Below are 20,366 nucleotides of genomic sequence, written 5' to 3'. Positions count from 1 at the left end.
ATTTATCCATTTATTTATTTCCCCTTTTATTTTTGTATTTTTGTATTTTTTTTATAATTATCTTTCATGTCAATAAAATTCATGTCAATCGAATAATCCATCGTTGTTTTATTGCAATTTAAAGTTCTATACCTCTAAAAAAAACACCCGTTAGTTACAAATTACGATTTTCAATTGATTTTAGCGGGCACAACGTAAATGTAAATTGAATTAAATTCAGATCTCTATAACCTTTGAGTGGTGCAGCAAATGGTGCTTGTTCAATGATGCAGCATAAATACAAAAAACAGGCAAAAACCCTTTTGTGCACCTAGGGTGAATTAATTTAATTCTAGGTACGAGTAATTCATTTAATTGAGTTTCAGTAACATCAAGTACTAGTTGCTCCCTAATAACCCAAACTTTATTGGTATTGGTATTGGTATTGGTATTTGTGTGACACTCACAAGGATTCTGCTATGGAAAATATATACTCGTAGTACTATGTATTATATCTATATGCCTAGATAAAATCTACTCTCCGCTGAGTGAGGTGAGGTGAGGATAAGGTAGTCCAAGAGTGGAGATCGGCCTTTAAGGCACTCCACGTTTTGGCTTAAACACGGATATTGGTCTAGGAACAATTTGCGGATGGCTGATAATAGACATTTGGGGTGAGTTGCTCTACGACAATGTGGGCTCGAAAAATACACAACTTTCAGATCTACGGATAGCGAGTTAAAACTACAGCATACAACCATCCAAATACCGGTCGCATCAAGTGCCGTCATCAAAACTTTTTCCAAAAATACTCCGTCTAGCCATATAAACTCGTACAAATTCCCCATATATATGTACATCCCAATTCACACGTTTCTTAAGCTACAATAATTCGTTGAGGGAACTCGTTGATTCCCCTTAGCAAGACAATTCCGTAGATAGCCGGGCGGCATCGCTCCTGGCTGAGTATTCGTTGTCCTTGGGCTCCCGACCCGTGATATCCACCAGGGAGTTGGGATCCATGTTCGACAGCTTGTCCAAATCATCATCGTTCATATAGCTCGGCTGCAGTTTGCTCACCAGCTTCCGCAGACGCTGTGCATCCAGCGATGTGCGACGCAGATTGGCATTATAGTCGCTGGGCTGTGGGGCAAATGGAACGATGGATTGGTATAGATGATTGGTCGGATGAGAGTCTAAGTCGAAGGCATAGCCAGGATAAAAAGAAAAGGGGATAAAGGGCAGAACAACTCACATCGCGCCACTGCTCGCCGGGAAAGACGGCAATCAATTCGGCATTTGGCTCCAGAGTGCTGAAGTACTCCTCATCGTCGACCTCGGTGCCATCGCAATCCAGGTGTATCGCCGGCTCAGACCGCTCAAATTTCACCGACACCTTCGCTCGCAACTCCGACAGCGTTGTGGCCACAACAGCCTTGCGGATGTTCCTCGTGATGTCCTTGATCTGAAATAGTGGCGACGGATTACTTCGAATTTTACGCCGAATTCACGCTCAGTATTGCCATTGACATGCCGGAAATTGCATAGCTGTGATGGCAGAAGGCTTAACTAGTACACTGCCAGAAATGCCTACGCAAACGGTTATTTGCATTGAAAAAGGGTTATGGTAAGACAATCTATGGTAATCTTAGCGCACAACCTATTGTTAAACTATTGCATAGAACATATTTATATTATTTATATTACTAGATAGGACACTACATTTCCATAGATTACAGTGTAATAGCTGACTCTCAAAAGAATTTTTAATAAAAGCTAAGGACACCTTTTTCCGAACTAATTAGCTTTGGAATAAATACCATTTCCCACCACTTCCTCCACAACAATTCTCGAGGTAAATATGTTAATTCGGCTTGAAAAAGTAGTACTTACTTACATTGCGATAAGACGTTACTTAGAGCAATATTATTTCACAATCGCGATTTGGCGGTGAAGCCGAAAGCGAAATGTTTACGTAGCCAAAAATGTTTGTCATAGTCAATTGTTTAGCCCTCGCACATTTTATCCATTAAGCTATAGCAACACACGAACGAACAGCCCGCAACATCTGTTTGCTTTAATTTGCGAACAGACGCCTAAAGCAGTCATTAAATGCTGTCGATAAAAACAATATGAAGTTAACAAAGCGCAGCGACATAGATAAGAGTAAGGAATCGAAGAGGCGCAGGTTAATTGCGATGAACATGAATATGAATTTAAATGTTTCGAGGAAGGTAGATGGAGGTGCAGCAGCCAGTAGCTAATCAATTTATCATTTGCCATAACAACAAAGCCAACGAACAATGGGAAGGTCAAGGCACAAGTCGGTCACATTCAAGCGATTATATTTTTCAACCATTTCTGCTCTTTCGTCCAGAGCCCAGTCTCTTGTTGGGCCTAAAAGATTGCTACTAAAATATTTAGGGCATAATGCTGCTGTCGATTCCAAACAGGCTGTCAAGGTCGAGTATGGATGGATGGGTTGGGTTGGGTTGGGTCAGGCGAAAGGTGAAAGAAAACAAGGAGAAAATGGTCAAGGAGAGCAGCTCTGTCGAAAAGTTGCCAACGCCTCCATTGTGATCCTTTTGGGCACTGTGTTGCGTATACGCCCTGTGTACATACATACATACATATACTGCGGTTGGTTCTGACAGATCTTCAGGTGTCTCCAGTTGACAGGCAACTGTCAAGCGGTCTGTGGCCATTTAATCGCTGCCTTCACAGTGTGCACTCAAAAGCATAGTCATCACAGGCCCAAAAGAGTCCTTTTTCTGCCATCACAGGCCATCAATCAATGTGCTAAACCAATTATACGATGGCTGGGATGCTTAGCGAATTCATCAAATGGCCAACGCCACTCCGTCTGGCGGCAGTCTGGAGCTCAGTTTGGTGGAAACCCAAGTCAAAGCTACAACAATGAAACTTTATCACGCGTTTAATGTGAATTTCATTGGTCTGTGGGTCTGTGGGTATGTGGGCGTGCAGCATTAAAGCCAAGAACACTATTTGGTACAACGAACAGTGGCGATTGTGTTCATTGTGGGAATCTGCGACCACGCACATACCATTCAATCTGCACCCCTGCCACGAAGTCTGGGCCAAATGCCAATGTCCTGCGGCTTTCCTTGCCAGTTACCACTTTTTCGCCTCAGCTGCTGCTGCCAGAAAGCCGTTATAACTTGGCTTTCTTAACTTGCTGAGCCCGAAAAAACACAATGTGAATTCTCCCACTTTTCGAGTGGCCTCCGTTGAACTCTGACTTTTTTGGTCAATGCCTTCAATTTGGTGGCTGCCAGGCAAAATGAAGTGGGGCTCATCCTGCTGCGCTTAGTGTCTCGACCTGATTTGCGGTTTCACTTAGGCCGAACCGTAGTCCCTGCTATAGAGAGTAGCAAATATTTATCCACTGTGTGGTCGCGCCTTAGGGCTGTAGAGATACCCTCGAATCTCTGTTTGCCGACGAACAGCGTCAATATTGCCCCTGTAAATTCATAGTTTGCGTAGCAGGAGACCATCATTAGAGCAGGCGACAAACAAGGCAGAAGTGTGGCAAGGACAATGCGCAGGACTCTCGCAGGGCAGCCATGAATTCGCCATGAGGTATCTGAGATGTGGCCTGCTCGGGAAACTGTTGTTCAAATAGCACTTAGGGTCGGTCAGGAAATGCAAATTACGCAGGATGCTAGCAATTATGGCATTCGAATGCGAGTCCCTCGAATGCGGAAAACCGATTTGGAAGCTAGGTAACGAAAGCCGCATCAATTTGGAACGGCTCATGCTCACGATCCCCACAAATTGCTATGCTATGTGCCTGCGGTGCCCATTGTCCATCTCATGTTGGCTCCACTCGCTTCACGAAGTCTATCAGAGACATTTGGGAACTAATTGCCCCTGATTGCCATCGAAATGTCATAGCAACACATTGTCTGAGGCACTGAAACAAAGCGGTCTTTAAGCATTTCTACAAAAATCCAGAATTATTGATTTGGTTTTTGAGAGGTTTCTTTTGAGTCATAAGGAACTATTTTACAAACTCCACGTTCTTTATACATCCTAATTTGAAAATTACATATTCATTCATGGCTTTTTTGTCAGTGTTCTGCTTTGTTCGGAGTAAATCATAAGCCTCGCTCACTCATTCGAGCTCCGTGGGCCATGATGAGTTCTCACTGGCTGGAAACTCGTTGTCGCACTCGACACTTATGCGTACTTATTAGCTTACTTAAGTCGGAGGACAGCGGGGCGCTAAGTTGCACGCTTGTCTGGACACGAAGAATGCCCCCCGTTTACTTGGCTTAATGCGCAACGTGGCGTATACGCAATGCCTCAGTCCTTAGTGCGACGTATTCTGAGAAATGTTTGCTCTTCGTTTCTGTTTGTTTATTTGTTTGCCTGTCTCCTTGCTGATGTCGTTCCATGCGGCATGTCTGGTAATTTAATATTCGACACACCTTTCATGTAAGCCTCACCATTCGGATGGATCAGACTTTATTTTTGAACCATTTGCATTTGCAGACCCCCACGGAAAGGTGGAGTCCGTCGGAGGACTGTGGACCTCAAATGACTGTGACATGAAAAACACATTTGCGCGTTGCACCAGTGGGGCAAAGGGAAGCTGGATTTTTCCTCATCCAATGAGATTTGTTTTACATGAATCTAATTTTGTGCCACCACAGAATTTCCTTAAGCAAAATACTAACTAAAACAGCATGCAAAGTAAAATAATTTACCACACAGCCATCCGATGTCTCTGGCAGTCATACTGTTGCCAATCCAGCACTTTTCCCCTCATTTTTTACTTAAAATGAGCAAAATATTTAATACTTTTATATTTATTATACAAGCTAATAACTATTTTTTTTGTGGCAACATCGCTTTTGGAGTCTTCAGTTGAGGGAAACCGATTTAACCTAAGTAAACCAAGCTACAAATCAGCCATGGTGATATTAAGCACTTTAAGCAGGAGAGATGTAAATTATTTTTCCACCCATTCGAATCTAATGACCAGTGAGTGAGCACAGTATATGGTAATCTAATGAACCCAACCTCACACATTCATGTGCTGGCATATTAATTGGTCTCTTAGTAGCTAAGGACTTTACCTTAATTCCTACTCGCATTCAGTTGCTGTTGGAATCAGGCAAAGGGATTATATCTCCGGGAATGCCAGTGTTGTTAATCAGGGACTTGACAGTTCCCATTGAGAACTCGATAAAGAAGGTGCCCGTGTCAGATGGCAGACAAGATGAGGGCTTATTAATTAGCTTGAATGCGCATGAATTACGCATACGTCACGTGGCCCACGCTCACCCATCATCGTCATCACCAGTCGGTCGGTGGCCACTGACAAATGACATCGCGTTTCGGCCACATCAAGCCGTCAATTAATTGCTTTCGCCCAGCAAATTTACAGCCACTTGATAGCTCGTAGTCTCGAAGCCGATCTTTTGGCCAGTTTATATTGTTATGGCGGCGGCTTTGACGCCGTTAGCACACAATACATCGATTGAGTGTGCAGCTGGCGTGGCCAAGACACCCAGACACCTTCTTATCGTTATCGCCGCCCACAGACGCCACAAAACGGCTTAGAAGTGGGCGTGGCACTGGTGGCGTTTGGCGGAATGGCAGAATGATTGGCCAGCTGGCTGGCACACAGTGATATACGAGGCACTTGGGCACCAGCACGCTGATCCCACCACTCTATGCAGCTGAACAGTTTGAACATTTTAATTAAATTTCTATTGTTGACCATCCGCACACAGCCAAAAAATAGGTAGAAGCTAATCTGAGCAGAGGGTAAACTATGGTCTCTACTATATTGTACAATTATATTATTAAAGTTGGTAATTAATTAATTAGTGAGCACGACTCATTGTAAATGGGTAATTTGATATAACTGCAAACGTTTTAACCATCATTCGAATCATAAAAGCAAAGAATTTTAAGTTTAATTCAATTAAATAATATTTGGTATATATATTATATACAGAATTGCTGTATTTTTCACATACAGTTTTCAGAGTTTAAACGTTAAGATGCAAAAAATTGGAAAAGGGTAAATGGATGCGTAAATTGCTGGGCAAAGTTAACAAAATTGACATGGACTTTTTGTGACCCTAATCATTTCTTTCTGTGCTCCAAATTGGGCAGTTCCACGCAATCTTCACAGTCAAATAGAGTTTGCCCATGGTGAACTCCCATGGCATGGGAGTGAGCTGCTGATGGGTGGGCAAGGAAACAGCTCTGTTTTCCCGGAATTTTACCCACACCAGCTTTCGCAGCGGATTGAAAAGTTGGGCGAATGCTTAAAGGGCGAATAAAGCACCGGGGCAGCAACACTTCAGCAGCAGTGCCAATGTCGATGATGCCACTCAACGCCGAAGGCTTTGAAGTGGCCGTTCCGTCGGGGAACCCTTCACTTTGCTCGTGCTGACCGTCAAACTTTTTCCTCCACTTTCATTTCTCCAGTTTAATTTTTGTATTTTTTTTTCTTTATACCCATCAAGCGTAACAATAGCAGCGCCGCAGTAATCACTTAACGAAATGCTGGTCCATGTAGCATGGCTAAATGCCGCAAAGGACATGAAGAACATGAAGGATGTGTGAAGGAAGTGGCGAATGGCGAGCGGAATACCCACCTTGAAGGGCTTGCTGTTGTCCAGCTGGGCGAAGTCCTCGTCGGCGGTGGTGGGCGAGGGCGTGGGCGTGGTGCTGCTGTGCGGCGATAGGGCCAACTCCAAGGTGATGCTATCCGCCGCATCGTCCACGGCATCTTCGGCATCAAGCTCGATGTCCTCGCAGTCCGCGTCCAGCTCGGCGGTCCTTGTTAGAGTCCGCTGCCTGGGCGGAGGAGCCACTATTCTGGTCTCTGGATCACACTGCCCCTCTGCAGATGCCTGCTTGTGCTCCTTCTCATTCTCCTTCTCTGGCTCCTTCTCCGGATCCTGCTGCTCCTCAGCTCCTTGAGGCATTCCAGCCTGCTTTGTCTCATCCGCATTCATCGCTGTCATCTATTTATCTCGTCTCGAGAGTTGGTACGCCTTGTCTGGACTCCTTGCTGCACTGGTTGGAAAACATGGTCGGTTGGGAGATTTATGACGAGCAAAACACATTTAGACGATAATTGAAGTATGCTGTTTGGCATTTGGGAATGCTTCAAAGCCGAGACAAGCATACTAAAACTGCCAGACTGTGTGTTATTGTTTTTCATATGCGTGTGTACGTTGTTTGCATTGGCCGGAAAATGTATAACGAAATCGTTGTTTGGCCTTAGTTTTGGCTTTGATTTAAAAAAGTTTTTCAATTGCTAAAATGGCTTGACCTTAAAGCCACATTGATACATTACATTACAATTTCAGCATCCACTCTTTAAATGGTCTACAGTCTTACCAAGAGCTGTTCATAATACTGACAAAATATTAAACGTTTTTTTATAATTAAAAAAATCTGCGTGATTGCAAAATATCACTGCTTTATGTGTAGTATTTATTAGTGTGCAATTTGACTTAATTTTACTTTTCTAAGCTAATGCAATTTGCACATATTTCTTTTCTGGTGTTTCGTATTTGATAGTAAAGCTCAATGATGCATGAGAAACGTGTTTAGAGTTTTGCAAACGAATATAATTCAACTTTTTTTGTTAGCTTCATTTTATTTTATTCAAATATTTTGGGCAATAAAAACTCCACCAGAATATAGTTTGCATGTGCTTGCTTGTTTTTTAGCTTAAACGCCGAACTAATAATTTTGCATAATTTACACGAGCCTTTTAATGAATAGGTAGTTGGTTCGGTTTAGTTGATTAAGTTTCTCATTACCTTGAACTTTTTACTTATAAACCAAACACTTCACATTATCCGGCAATAATTACAATACGCGATTTTGGCCGAGATCGCGAGCCGACTACTCACAGCAGCCAAGTGCGACAAAAGCCGGCCGAACTTGGAATAAATTGCCAGACGTCTGTGCGTGCTGTATTTAAACGTGGCAGGACTCGTCGAGTTTGCCGACAGCCTCGGCCAGCGCAAACACACACGGCGCAAAGTCAGGAGGTCCTGCAAACACACAGCAAAGTCTAACCTTCGCGGAGCTTTGGCCGTGAGAGCAGGACACTCGCAGAGAGAGCGGCGATGTGGGAGAGAGAGCGCTCTGTTAAGGCGCTGTTAGCCAGGACATGCTGGGCGTGCCGGCCAAGAAACATGCATAGGTTCCACCGGATGAAGTAAAGTAAAGTAAGTAAAGGGAACTCTGGTCGGGGATCGGGATTCTATGACCTGGGAGGTGGGAAAAGTTTACTGGAGCAGCTGCAAATAGTTCTGCTTAGCCGGGACCACAAGAAGATAAAAACGAAGACAAACAACACACTGAATTTGCGTATTTGCAGGGCGTGATGGCAAATATAAATATTTCAGCCTGAACTTTTGGCGCGCGTAAGGGCAAAGTTTAAAAATGCAATAAAATAAAGTTTGCAGTTTGGTCGAAAAACTCTGTCGGGCAGCTGAAAAATGTCACTTCGGCATAATGAGACTGCTGCTGGCTGCTGGCTGCATAATTAAAGAGTCCGAGCCGTAGGCAAAAGTTTTCAACAAAGGTGCATTGCCTTTGAGGGCGAGACAAAAGCCGAGATTTATTGGCATTTGCATTGGCGGCGTAATGTTTAAAATTCATGAGAATCACCCTGCCGCTGCACGCCGATCGAATTTGTTTGCATTGGGAGCAGACAAAGCCACTTAGCCGCATTTATCACAGAGCTGGGCTTAAATGGCAAAAAATATTGCGCATACGCCGCGTGAGCCAAGGTTAATTTGATTGCGCCCCTCTGCGGAAGTTCGGCATTGAACATCGACTGCGCACGTAATTCCCGCTGCAGTCACGTGATGGATAACAATATATCTGTGGGTCTGTTATCTCGTTTACGCATTTGTGCCACTACCTGAAGTGCATACTTTGGGCCCCACGTTGGCTTTTGGCTAGCTGAGCGAATTTCGCTCGCTCATCTGTTTATTCGCCCTGCTGGGCATTCATTTCCGCCCGCCATTTTCCATTTCCCATTTCCCATTTCCATTTTCCACCGGCGGCGGGCCAAATAATTTATGGGCCATGGTCCGCTAATTGCGCATTGAAGCGCGGCGCGAACAACTTTTCGCATATGCAGCATGCTGGTCCTGCTGCAGGATGAAACAGGATGGAGCATCGTTTGCATAGCCATCAATTTAAATGCATAGGTGCAAATTGAAATTTATGCGTCTGGTCGCGAAGGTGAACTCCCTTCATCATCAGCTGCCACGTTTAATTGCGATGCCCGACCTTCGCAGTCTGGCCAGTTAGATTAATTAAGTCACATGTCGTCGCAAAGGTCATGCTGCCGTGGCTGCATGTGGCGATGATAAATGGCCTCTGATCCTGCACCATGTATCCATGTGGCACTTTTTGCCAAAAACTCGTGGTGCGGGTAAATGCCAAATATTTGCGCCTGCTGTCAGCCGTCTAAATGAAATTAAATGGAAAAAATCGCATTTCAATGCGGGGTAGAGCAAATACAACAAAATGGCAAACATTTCAATTAAATTAAAATAAATGTGAAATGGAAAATGGAAAATGGAAAATAATGAGAACAAAAGAGCACTGACATCGACCTTGCTGGCATGTTACAAGCAATTACATTCCCTCTTAATGGCATACTTCATTATTTTGTGTATTTTTATGGGTACCTACGTGTGGCTGGCTATAATTGGTTTAATGGCCGGCAAGCCTGTGCGTATTTGCACTATATCGTTTACTGGCTTAATAGCGCGACTTGGCATCAAACATGCAGTACATTGTGCAGTCGAACTGCTGCTCGACCTGCTGACATTCACCCAGCCTGCCCCTCTCCGCGAGGCAGTCGTGGATGCACGGACTGCTCCATGGATGGGCCAGCTCCCCTTGCAGCTCCATCAAGCTGGCTGCCACATCCGCCTCCTGCTGCTGCGGCGAAAGGTCAACCGCCTGTGCAGCCAGCAGCACCATCAGCTGCATCGCGATAAACAAAACGGATAATTTCATATTTGTATTTGCCAAACCTGCCTGAACTTTCATTACTGACAGCTTGTTCAGTGTCCCAAGGCTTGCTGCACTGAAGAAAAAAAAGTAGCAAGCAAAACTTGAAATTATAAATAGCTTGGGGATTTTTTTCTTCAATATCCATGTACCTTTAATATATAATATAAATAATACAAATTCTACCATTCTACCATATGCTATCACTTAGTTGTTTCGTATGCTCTACCCCATAGTAATAATGATCTGGTGCATCAGTGTGTGTGTGTAATGAAATTTCATAATTTTTCATTTTCCTAAATAACAAGCACTAATGATTTCCTCGGGTGTAGCTGCACATACCCATATCCGCAGCCGTAATGACTTCCGGATGGCGAAAGCAAACATCCAAATGAGGCAATCTAAGCACCAGTTTGCGGCTGCCAGCGGCTCTAACTGCACAATTATGGACCGCCCCCGCTACCGCCCCCGCCGCCCACAGAGCCCGTTGACTTGCCCCATTCCCCCCGCAAATTCACTCGCAAATATGGGCAAAAGTGCCACGGGGCGCATTAGTAATGCCCTCTGCGGCATCTATTACACAGCGTCTTGTTTATGTGCAACACACACACACACACACACACACACACGCTGTTGGATAAAAATCAACAGCCCAGGGCGAGTGGATGCCACTGCATCCCCCTCACCGCCCCCTTGCTACCCTATCCTTGACTTTTATTTGGGGGAAATGTGTGTGTAAACTATATATATATATACGAAAAAGGCAAAAAAAAACTGCTGAGAATTATGTCCTCGTTTGGGGGGAAAGCAACTCGTTAGTAAGACGAGCCAAGCAGGACTTCATTCGATATGTTGTTTACCCAGCCACGCCCACATTCCACCGTCGCCGCCTCTTTCTTGTGAGACGCTTGACATTTGTGCTTGGTGGATATATGTATAATTCTCGTTCGTTTGTATGTGGATGCAACAAGCTTCGTAGACGGGAGATTTGTGTATATGAATGATGGACGACTGCTTGCAAAATAAAGTGGTGATAACTGACTTGATTTCCTCCAAAATTAATCCACTGCCGAGTGAGTCGCATGGCCACAAAAGCCCATAGAGCTCAAGTTGAATTATAAAATTTGTGAAAACATAAAATTTGAGGATATTTCAAAGATTTAGAAGGGTTTAAAGGCCTGAGCCCCAAGCCACCAGCCTGAAAATGTGAGATTCATGAAAACCCAGGAACCATTGAATTCAATTGTCTTGCTAAAGCACAGGCAATCGTCAGTCACAAATATCCACTTCTACGAATTACACATACTGCCGATAAGACGTTGAGAAATAACCCAACACAATGAACCACGAAACTTTTCCGGTGAGTATAAGCACATCACATATGTACATACATAGGTGCACAGCTATTTCACGCAATTGAATAGTCGCAAACCTCGTCTGATGAAGGTGGGCCTCCACTGCCGCCATCACCTGAAAGCGTTGAGGAAGACAGGGAAAGAGCCGAGCAGGCTCAAGGGTCACCCAAGCTGCGCAGGAGTCAGAGGATTCTAAATCGGGAAAATAAACGTGCGGAGCTAGAAGCCCAGTCTTCGAGCACCGTGAATGCGGGAACAAGCACAAGGGGAAAGCTCCGCAGACCGAGGAGGACTCTATACAGAGAGCATACGGTCAACTGCCGCAAGTGCGGGACTGCCACGATCTTTTTCCCGGCTCGCACCAAGTTCTTCTCCTGTGCCGAGATAGATGGTCGATTGTTTAAGGTGAAACGGATCGCGGCCAAGAAGGTGCTGGGTGGTGCCTATCGCAAGGAGCCAAAGAAGCGGCCTGCTTCTACCAAATTTGTGCGTTAAAGAAAGTTGTTTTGTTGAAGTGCAATCCTTTCGTTTGTTTCTTCCGAACTTTCAATAAGTTTTAAATTGTTTTCTAAATTATTCGTACCAGAGGTTGTTATATAAACAATCTTTTAAGCAAGCTGAATAGCTTTGCAGCGATACTGATTATTTTAATTCAAAGGACAACTTATGTGCGTTTGATTCGGATTGCTTTCGATTAAGTTTCCATTTCCTCTACCTTTCTGCAGGACAACATCAAAAGAATTACAAACTCAAGTGCGTGCGACAATTGCGTAGCCAGGCAGCCCACCGCAAATGCGATTGCACATCAAAAGCAGTCACAGCGGTTTCAAGTTACATTTTTAATATTTTTGGGCGCTTTCCGCCCCATGATTTCTGATTTTTCCCCACGTTTTCAGCAAACGAAAGAAAGCTGAATGGAAATTGCCGAGGGCGCAAATTAAAAGTACAAGGAATGGGAGCCCAAAAGGATGTGCTGTGTTAATAGGGCGTATTGAGTATGCAAAGGCCACAGGAGGCAGGATTTGATTCATCAAAGCCAGGGCCACGCCCACGCTCACGCCCACAAAGAGGCCGTGGCTGAGGGGCGCTGTCGTCACAAATTTGGGTCACCCGGGAGCTTTGAACTGTGTTAGTAGGGCATCGCAGTCAGCTAGCCAGGACCTGCAAACGTCATGGGGCAGTGACGTCACGAAGAAAGTTGAATGGCAAAAGAGAATGGCGTCGAGTAATGCAATTATATGCCAGCAGCAGGAGGAGCAGCAGGAGCAGCAGGTGCAGGACTCCCACTCTCTCTCGGTGAAGGAACGGAAACTCTCTTTTGCCAGTGAAAGAGCAGGATGCAGTCCTGCTCGTCCATACGCCCTGTTGCACACACTTTGTGCGTTGCGCATACGCCCCGTATGCCATACATACTAGTTCAATCAACTTTAGTTTAATAATCATCTTTTTATTACTTTGCTTTCGTGTATATAGTTTGCCTCGGGTTTTTCACTTGCATTTACTGTATGCTTTTCACTATATTTAATAATTGTTTTCTGTTTGCATTTGGTTTAAGATTTCCTTCTCCTTTTCGCTTTCGTTTACGGTTTCCCTTATTGCTTATTCGAATTGTAGACAGTTACCAACTTTGATTGGGCAATTGCAATTTGCGTTATTGTGTTCCTTTATTGTTTAATTAGCTAACAATGTTTGCTGTCGCTTAAATTCATTTGGCTATGGATTCGGGGGCGGGAAGACGGGGATTCTGGGAGGACAGGGCAGCAGCGCTGGAGGCTTCCATCCGATCTGTCCCGAACCGCTCAAACCACGAAAAAACCTATTACACATAAATTCAGTCAGTCTCAATTGGCCTTTAACGAATGACATTCACAATGGCATTGGTCTAAAAACAATTTTTGATGTGCGTTTCCATTCTACCTACTATTCGTAACACAATTTACACGGCAAGCAAATCAACAGTTTCCTGGGACACCAACCATCCATCCAATTGGGGTTCGCTCTGGTTTTGGGATTCTACCTCAAGTATAATACTTATTTCGCTAACCTTTGATTATTATGCATCTAGTACGGCTTGGTGTGACTCGTGTATATACGGTTAAATACGATTCCGTTGACTGTGATTGCTAAAAGACTCTTCAAATCTGCGTGGGCCGTGACCTCTTTTGATCTGGTAACCCGGTGTTTAAATCTAGTACGTGTATTGTTCGTTAACTTTCATTTGCTCTTAGATACTATGAAGCATTCTCCATGACTTGATTTTGTCTCCGTTTCGTTTTCGCTGATTTCGCTGGTTTCGCTGATTTCGCAGTGCCTAATTACATGCTACAAATACGATTTATGTTAACCCAATGTTGCAGGACTGATGTCTTCGGTATATCCTTATGGCTCTTGATTTTGATTTGCACACCCAGTTGCGTTAGTCCTCCGCCGGCAGACTTCACCTTAGACTGCCCAGAATGGGCAGTCAGATGTCGCCGTTGGCATTTGGGTTTCTATTTGGATTGGCATTGGCCTCATTGGCCGCCGTTTCGGCAGCGGAGGATCCCATGGCTGCACTGGCTGCGGAGCACGTGGTCGTGGCCTCGCCCACCGTAATCGTTATCGTCGTGTTCTGATTGTCGCACTGCACCACCTCGATGGTGCGGGTGTTGCTCGTTGTTGTGGTGCTCATCTGTCCGCTCTCCGCCTCGTTCAACTGGCGTCCAATCTCCCGGTCAATGGCCTCCGCATCCTCTGGGTAGCGTTCCGAGCAGAAAATGGCACCAGCCTTCAGAAGCTTTAACAGATTCAAGCGATCCTCGGCATTTCGCTTGGCACACAGTGGCCTAAAGGGATAAATCATGCTACTATTATCTGTTATTTGGGAAACCCATTTCCAGCTCACCTTCCCGCATCCTTGAGCTGCTCCATAAACTCCTTTCCTGTGATGTCCACCAGCGAGTTGGGATCCATGTTGGAGAGTGAGTCCAGGTCCGCATCGTTCATCACGGACACGTTGCAGAGGTTGTTCTGCAGCTGACCCACCAACTGGCGGATGCGAGCCGACTCCGAGTTGTTGGCATCGGTGGTGTCACCCTCGCCCGCTCCGTTTTGATCCCCGTTTCCAGTTCCCGCCTCGGTGCCATGTGGAGTGGTTATCGTCACGTAGTGGGTGGGCTATAAACAGAGTGCGGATAGCATTTAATTTAATCTCTCTGGCTTTGGTCCCATGTACATGGAGCTCTTTCGTGGCATTTCAGAAATAATGCAATTAGTCATTATGACAGATAAAAGGAGGGATATATAAAATGAGTTATCCAATTAAGTGGTATTCACTTGGAGAAAAGAAAATTAAACAATCGCAAAATGAAAGTAAAAAGGTGACATCTATTACATAAAAAGTTACTGATATAATTATATTTAAGTGCCTGGGTCCTTTTCAGCTGCCTTGTTTAAAGTACTTTATGGTAATACTCCAAGGGCTACTCACATCGATCCAATGTTCTCCGGGGAAGACAGCCACCAGTTCCGTGTTCTCGTCGAGGGTGCGGAAGTACTCCTCGTCGTCGATCTCCGTGCCGTCGGAGTCCAGGTGGATGGTGGGCAGGTGGTCGCACTTCTCGAACTTCTCCGCCACCTTGCTGCGGATCTCCTCCAGACTGGAGGCGCAGACAGCCTTCTTAATGTTGCGTGTTACGTCCTTGACCTGCCCATAAAAAGAGGACAGTGCCGGAAAAAGGGAATAATAACACCATTACACGTTTGCAATTACGGAAACAGAGGCTGTAGCAGTTACACTTGGCCCCGCTCATCAAATGAATAATGTATCAATGTCAGATGGGAAACAACTGAGTCCCAATAAAGTATTCACATCGTCGGCGCCCAAAATAAGAAAATGAGAAAAACACTGAAATGGGAAAAGTTGTAAATTTTCCTCTAGCGGAACCCTTTTTCTTAAAACAATAACGTGAACTGAATGGAGAAACTATGGCAAGTTTTCGCATGATTTATTCATATTCCTCCCACTTGCACTCAGTTATTTAGTGTTTTTATCCTTTCAACGCAAAGTCTGCTTGCTTTTATAGTTATTTAATTAGCCGGTCTTTAAAAATTCCATTAAAGAAAGAGAAAAGATAAACAGCAGCGCAAGTTGCTAAATAATGAATAAACAACCGCATGTCGAGACTGATTGTTTTCCATGCCCCGAAAAATCGCAATGAATAAATGAACGCAATATTTGCGAGCACGTCATGTCCTGCTGTCAAATGTCCATTTGCTCTAATTGAGATTTATGGACGGCTTTTCCCCGGGAGGAATGTCACCTTAAAGTGCCTCCCACAGCCCGACTTTGTGCATATTCCAGTTGCAATTCAGTTGCGAGTGCCGAGTTCTATGAGCTCCTACTTGCGCTCGAGATCTCGAACGCAGTTTGACATGCACTCTAGCAGCTGTGGTGCAAATATTTGTCGTTTATCCCCCAGCCCCCGATTCCTTGTCGTAGTGTATCCTTTTAAATTTTCTTTTTATTTGACAAGTTATGCATGTCAGCATTCTTCATGCTGCATGCTGCATGCTGCATGCTCCTTCGCGAATGCCATAGGTTGGATCTCTTCGCTGGGTGCAAGGACGAAGGACGAAGCCTTTGGCTCTATTAAACTTGCATGCGATGTTAAATGATGCCTCAGCACTAAGGTTAAACGAAACATAAATTAGACCCGTCCAAAACGAGATGCACGGAGGCGCAAGGAGCCTTTAAAGGAGCAAACGGCACGAGTGCATTCCACCCAGAATTTATAGCCCCGAAACGTCGTGCAACGGCCAACTCCTTGAGGTCCTTCATGAATATTTGAGAGCGGCGTGACTAAATGAAATTGTACTCGAGTTTGCATTTCGAACTATTTCCTCTATCATCCCAATTCCATTTGCCCAGTCAGCGCGGAGGTCGTCCCTAAATTATCTTATAAATGCTTAAAGCCAGGCAACTTTCGTGCTGCGAAAGCGCCAGATATTAATCATATCATGAATGGGGCGTGTGGGGCCAGAACTTTGTAACAATGAAAACTTTGTCCAACTACGGGGCCATCTGACAAGTGGGAGTCGCGGCAGCTTCGAAAACAAGAGCATAGTTTTTGTTCGGAAACTTGTCAAAAGTTTTAGTTGATCGCATTAGTTGATTTTCCAAGAAGTGACGTCGATTTTTCTAGCGGTGGCAATTTAATTATCATTTTATCCAATTAGCCGCAAAATGATACAATGCTTATAGCAATTAGAAAAAAGATTACTTGAAAAGTAAACATGTTTCCAATCGACTTTCAACCAAATACAAAATTCAGAAGTTGATTCCATAGGAAATGTAGGAAATGTATACACAGTAAAGTCTTGGCTGACAGTGGTAAGTGAAACTTTGTTAAATAATATTTAAGTATTAAGACTGAAAAACTGCTTACTAAAGTATCCAAACTAGCATCACTACAAGATTAGTTTCTTTTATGTGTGAGACCAGATTAAATCAGTAAAGTGTTTTCGAAGATGGCCAGTTATTCAAATCGACTTAGGCAGATTGGCCAAGAAGCTTCAAACTGATGGATTTTAAATCTCAACTAACTCGAGCTGCTCAGCCATCAGGACCCGAGGGTCCTGGACCACACATACATACGATGGACCACGTGAACGTGCAACGACCTCCGGCGTCTGGCTCCGTTTAGGACTAGCCGAAGGATACGTGCCAGGGACTCTATCATCTGCATTGAAGTCCAAGATGCGGGCGGAATCCACAAGTTGCAGGATATTTTAATATTTGATGGGCGTAGGCCGCAGATTTTCGAGTCGCTGGGGAAATTAGGCGACAACTTTAAATTGCTTTTGAACTATGCCGTGGCATTATGTAGATTGTTTAATAAATTATTAACAAAATGCCTGGAGAAGCATAAGCGTGGGCGTGAATGTGGGCGTGCCTGTTGGCTAATTACAGCGACATGTCGGGATGAAAAGTTTTCCCTTTTAATGGCACATTCATGGCTGTCATGGTATTTGACAGCTTTTAAGCCGATTTGCGTTTGGTGGTTTTTGAATTAATTATTTTAATAAGCAGCGACATTTTAACGGATAAAGTGGAGAGGGAACTCCAACTTCTAGAGGCTATCTGCAGTAATGTTTTACGAAAGTTGTTTTTCATGTTCCACTGACAATTTAAATAGCTTTGTGGTTTATGGGTTTCCTTTGAGTTGTACTTTTAGTTGTACTTTTAAGCTTGTACTGCCAGTGGTTTCCTGCAACCTTAAGCACGTTTTTTACATCCCTATAATGCTTTAAACAGCTCTCTGCTTTTTAAGCGGCAGATAAACAAATTAAACGGGAAACAAAGGCCCAGAGGTCAAGTAAAACAATTGCCAAAAGCAAACCATTCCCAATACTCGAATGCAAAAGCAAATGCAAAGCAAGGCAAGGCAAACATGCAAAAAGGACAAAGAAATAAAGTCAAAGTGTTAAAGTGTTGCTGAGTTTGCAAAGTCAAATTACTGAGCTTTCGCCACTCTCTTAACTTGAGCTTTCGCTCTTGCTTTTGCTGTTGAGTTCTGAAGTTCAACCCAGTTTCCATAAAAATCCCAAAAAAAAAAGGAAAAAAAAGTAGCGAACGCAGCACGCGGCCAACAACAACAAAGGCGAAACAACAACGCCCAAAAATGGACAAAAAGGCCAGGAAAATAATGCATGCCTAGAATTCCAATGCTCGTCTGTGGCCTTTAGTGCAATTTAAATTGCAAAGAAACTCACTTTGAAAGGCTTTTTGGAGTCGCCAGAGTTCGCTGCAGTCTCCATGGCTTTGATTGCTTCAACTAACTTATTAATTCACTCTAACTATGCACTTTACAGCCAGGGTTAATTGCTCCACATTAAATGACTTTTCTTTAGATCTGATAACTTTTCAGTTGCTTCTTGCACTTGCACTCGGCGTTCGAACAAACAAACTTGAAATTTCCTTCCACAAGCTGCACTTCAAATGGGAATTAACTATATTTTCTCGGCTCCGCAGCGGAGCTTTCGATGCGATGAGCGCCGGTTTTGAAATGAGCGCGTTCTGCTCAAAAGCACTGCTTTTTATACGCAGAGAGGAGTGCTTTTGAACGAATGTTAAGTTTTTACTTAACGAATGTTAAATGTTAACTGACAGACCCAAATAAGATTCGTTTTATGTTCTTTTATCATTTATTCTTTTTTATCATGATGGTTAATAAATATTAAAATTATTGTATCAGTTAGTTAGTAATACTTTTAAACAGAGCTCTCTTTAAAGTACATATCAATTAGCTTATAAGCAAAGTATACCCGAACCTTAAAAAGTATAAGAAAGCAGATCTGTAACAAAAAAAATATTGAAACAATGCTTACAAACAGCAAACAACGCCCCAGAAAACACAAAGAGTTTGTGAACAATCCTAGCTTAAAAGTCTAGGTGAGTCCAGCAATCTAATCTCTATTTCAATCGGAAGGTGCCTTCGGATTCAATTAGTCCGTTGGGGAAAGGGCGCATTATCAGCCCAATGATATCCGGTGTTGTCAATCCAGAGTTCCCCTCGCCCGCTTGGAACTCGGCCAAATGAGCAGTTGGACATCGCTTAACTTTCTACTCAAATGGCCAACACCCATTTAAATCTATATACATCTATTGCCATGCACACATCAACGAACCGTCCAGATAAGAGGAGCAAAAAGCAAAAAGCAAGAACCAAACTTTTGACAAATGGCCAAAATACATGAAAGGAAAGCCAAAGCCGGAAGGTGGCCCCAGATTGAGTAGAACTCAGTTTATGCACGGCGAAAAGCAACACATTCTATTAACGTACTTAAGTAACTATTAACACTTTTAAAATGGTTATTCCCAATCTAGCTTTGTTAATATGAAATAATTTATTGCATACTTATTAGCGCCTAGTTGGGCTATCCGTATATAATAATAATAAGGTACCCACATATTAGGTAGAATAGAAATCACCACCAAAGAGTTTATGCATTTCAAGGGAAGTTTGCGTTTGGACATATTCCTATAGTTTTTCCCCGTGTAAAACGGAACTGAATAGTCCGGATGATAGGTGGATACACAAGTAAGGGGGACCAGAGATGGGGCAGCCTTAAATTGTCATCCTAGTGCGCACCATTGGTTCCTCGGATGCTGATGCTCCTTCTGCTGCTGGCAGTGTGCCCCGTTTGCTGTCATTGCACTGCACATAGTAGCTACGGGTCCTGCGGAGGAGGAGCAGCAGTCGGAGGTGCCGGGTGGTGGCTGCGACTATTTTAAGCGCAGGTCACTCGAAAGGACGCACAAGGACATTGGCTTGTGTGGGTGGCTGTGTCGGCAGCAGTTCCCAGGTCACGTGCATGCACCGCGGTGCATTGACCACGGAGACGTTGACACATCGGCCGGAATCTGGGTTGAGGCTCCACTTCGAAGCCAGGTGACAGGTAATTGCCTCACGGGGAATCGGGCAATAGGCAATATCGAGGGAAAGCAATAAATCAACGCCTGGCGATATTGGTTTGACTAAGGAGCATCAAGCCGTTTAAATATGTTTGGTTCAACTGAGCCAAAACATAAAATATTGCATTTACAAATTGGATAAAGGATTAAAGGGACAAAGAGCACACAAAGACAATAACAATAAACAAAGAGACATCTTCACAGCTTGCCTTTTGTCCAGACACAAACGTTTCAAATTGGGCCTACCAAAAAGGCAGACACAACTAATTATCCTTTGCGCATTAAAAAAGGATAACAGAAGCGATTTAACACGGCTAAGTCCTTTTCAGTAACAGCTCGCGTCTGCCTGTAAACGAACAGAAAGCTGCTATGCAAAGGACCTCGTTAAAATTCAAGAGGACTTTCTTGCGCTGACTTCGTTTGAACCTCTTCATTTTGACATTTGCAGCTCGCGGTCACGGGAACTCAATGAATGCTTAGGATTTTTAGCATTTTTACACAAATTTTGGATAAATATTACTTACTTTTGTTAAATATGC

The 20,366-nt window shown here is 43.9% G+C and overlaps 4 protein-coding genes across 6 annotated transcripts; 1 reads left to right on the top strand and 3 right to left on the bottom strand.

Annotated features, from left to right (window-relative positions):
- Positions 1-805: 805 nt before the first annotated feature.
- LOC120446680 lies at positions 806-6,989 on the bottom strand. 3 transcript variants are annotated; one of them, XM_039627756.2, is made up of 3 exons: positions 6,618-6,989; positions 1,235-1,444; positions 806-1,122 (listed from the first exon to the last, which is right to left on the bottom strand). In XM_039627756.2, exons 1-3 carry the CDS (start codon positions 6,987-6,989, stop codon positions 898-900), a joined length of 807 nt encoding a protein of 268 aa, XP_039483690.1. In that variant the 3' UTR covers positions 806-897. The 3 variants fall into 3 exon arrangements, with proteins under 3 accessions (XP_039483690.1, XP_039483692.1, XP_039483693.1); XM_039627758.2 differs by having other exon boundaries at positions 930-1,175; XM_039627759.2 differs by lacking the exons at positions 806-1,122; positions 1,235-1,444 and adding an exon at positions 6,100-6,543.
- A 2,773-nt stretch (positions 6,990-9,762) lies between these two features.
- LOC120446681 lies at positions 9,763-10,044 on the bottom strand. The gene has a single exon (XM_039627760.2). It carries the CDS (start codon positions 10,021-10,023, stop codon positions 9,763-9,765), a length of 261 nt encoding a protein of 86 aa, XP_039483694.1. The 5' UTR covers positions 10,024-10,044.
- Positions 10,045-11,226: 1,182 nt separating this feature from the next.
- On the top strand, positions 11,227-12,035 carry LOC120445954. The gene is made up of 2 exons (XM_039626641.1): positions 11,227-11,377; positions 11,442-12,035. Exons 1-2 carry the CDS (start codon positions 11,357-11,359, stop codon positions 11,865-11,867), a joined length of 447 nt encoding a protein of 148 aa, XP_039482575.1. The 5' UTR covers positions 11,227-11,356; the 3' UTR covers positions 11,868-12,035.
- A 963-nt stretch (positions 12,036-12,998) lies between these two features.
- On the bottom strand, positions 12,999-18,410 carry LOC120445953 (DNA fragmentation factor subunit alpha). The gene is made up of 4 exons (XM_039626640.1): positions 18,126-18,410; positions 14,842-15,057; positions 14,257-14,528; positions 12,999-14,197 (listed from the first exon to the last, which is right to left on the bottom strand). Exons 1-4 carry the CDS (start codon positions 18,168-18,170, stop codon positions 13,837-13,839), a joined length of 894 nt encoding a protein of 297 aa, XP_039482574.1. The 5' UTR covers positions 18,171-18,410; the 3' UTR covers positions 12,999-13,836.
- Positions 18,411-20,366: the final 1,956 nt, after the last annotated feature.

Source organism: Drosophila santomea, chromosome 2R (assembly GCF_016746245.2).
Source record: "Drosophila santomea strain STO CAGO 1482 chromosome 2R, Prin_Dsan_1.1, whole genome shotgun sequence".
In the NCBI taxonomy this organism is placed as follows: Eukaryota; Metazoa; Arthropoda; class Insecta; order Diptera; family Drosophilidae; genus Drosophila; species Drosophila santomea.
Note: the sequence above shows the minus strand (reverse complement) of the source record. Positions and strands in the feature narration are given on the sequence as shown.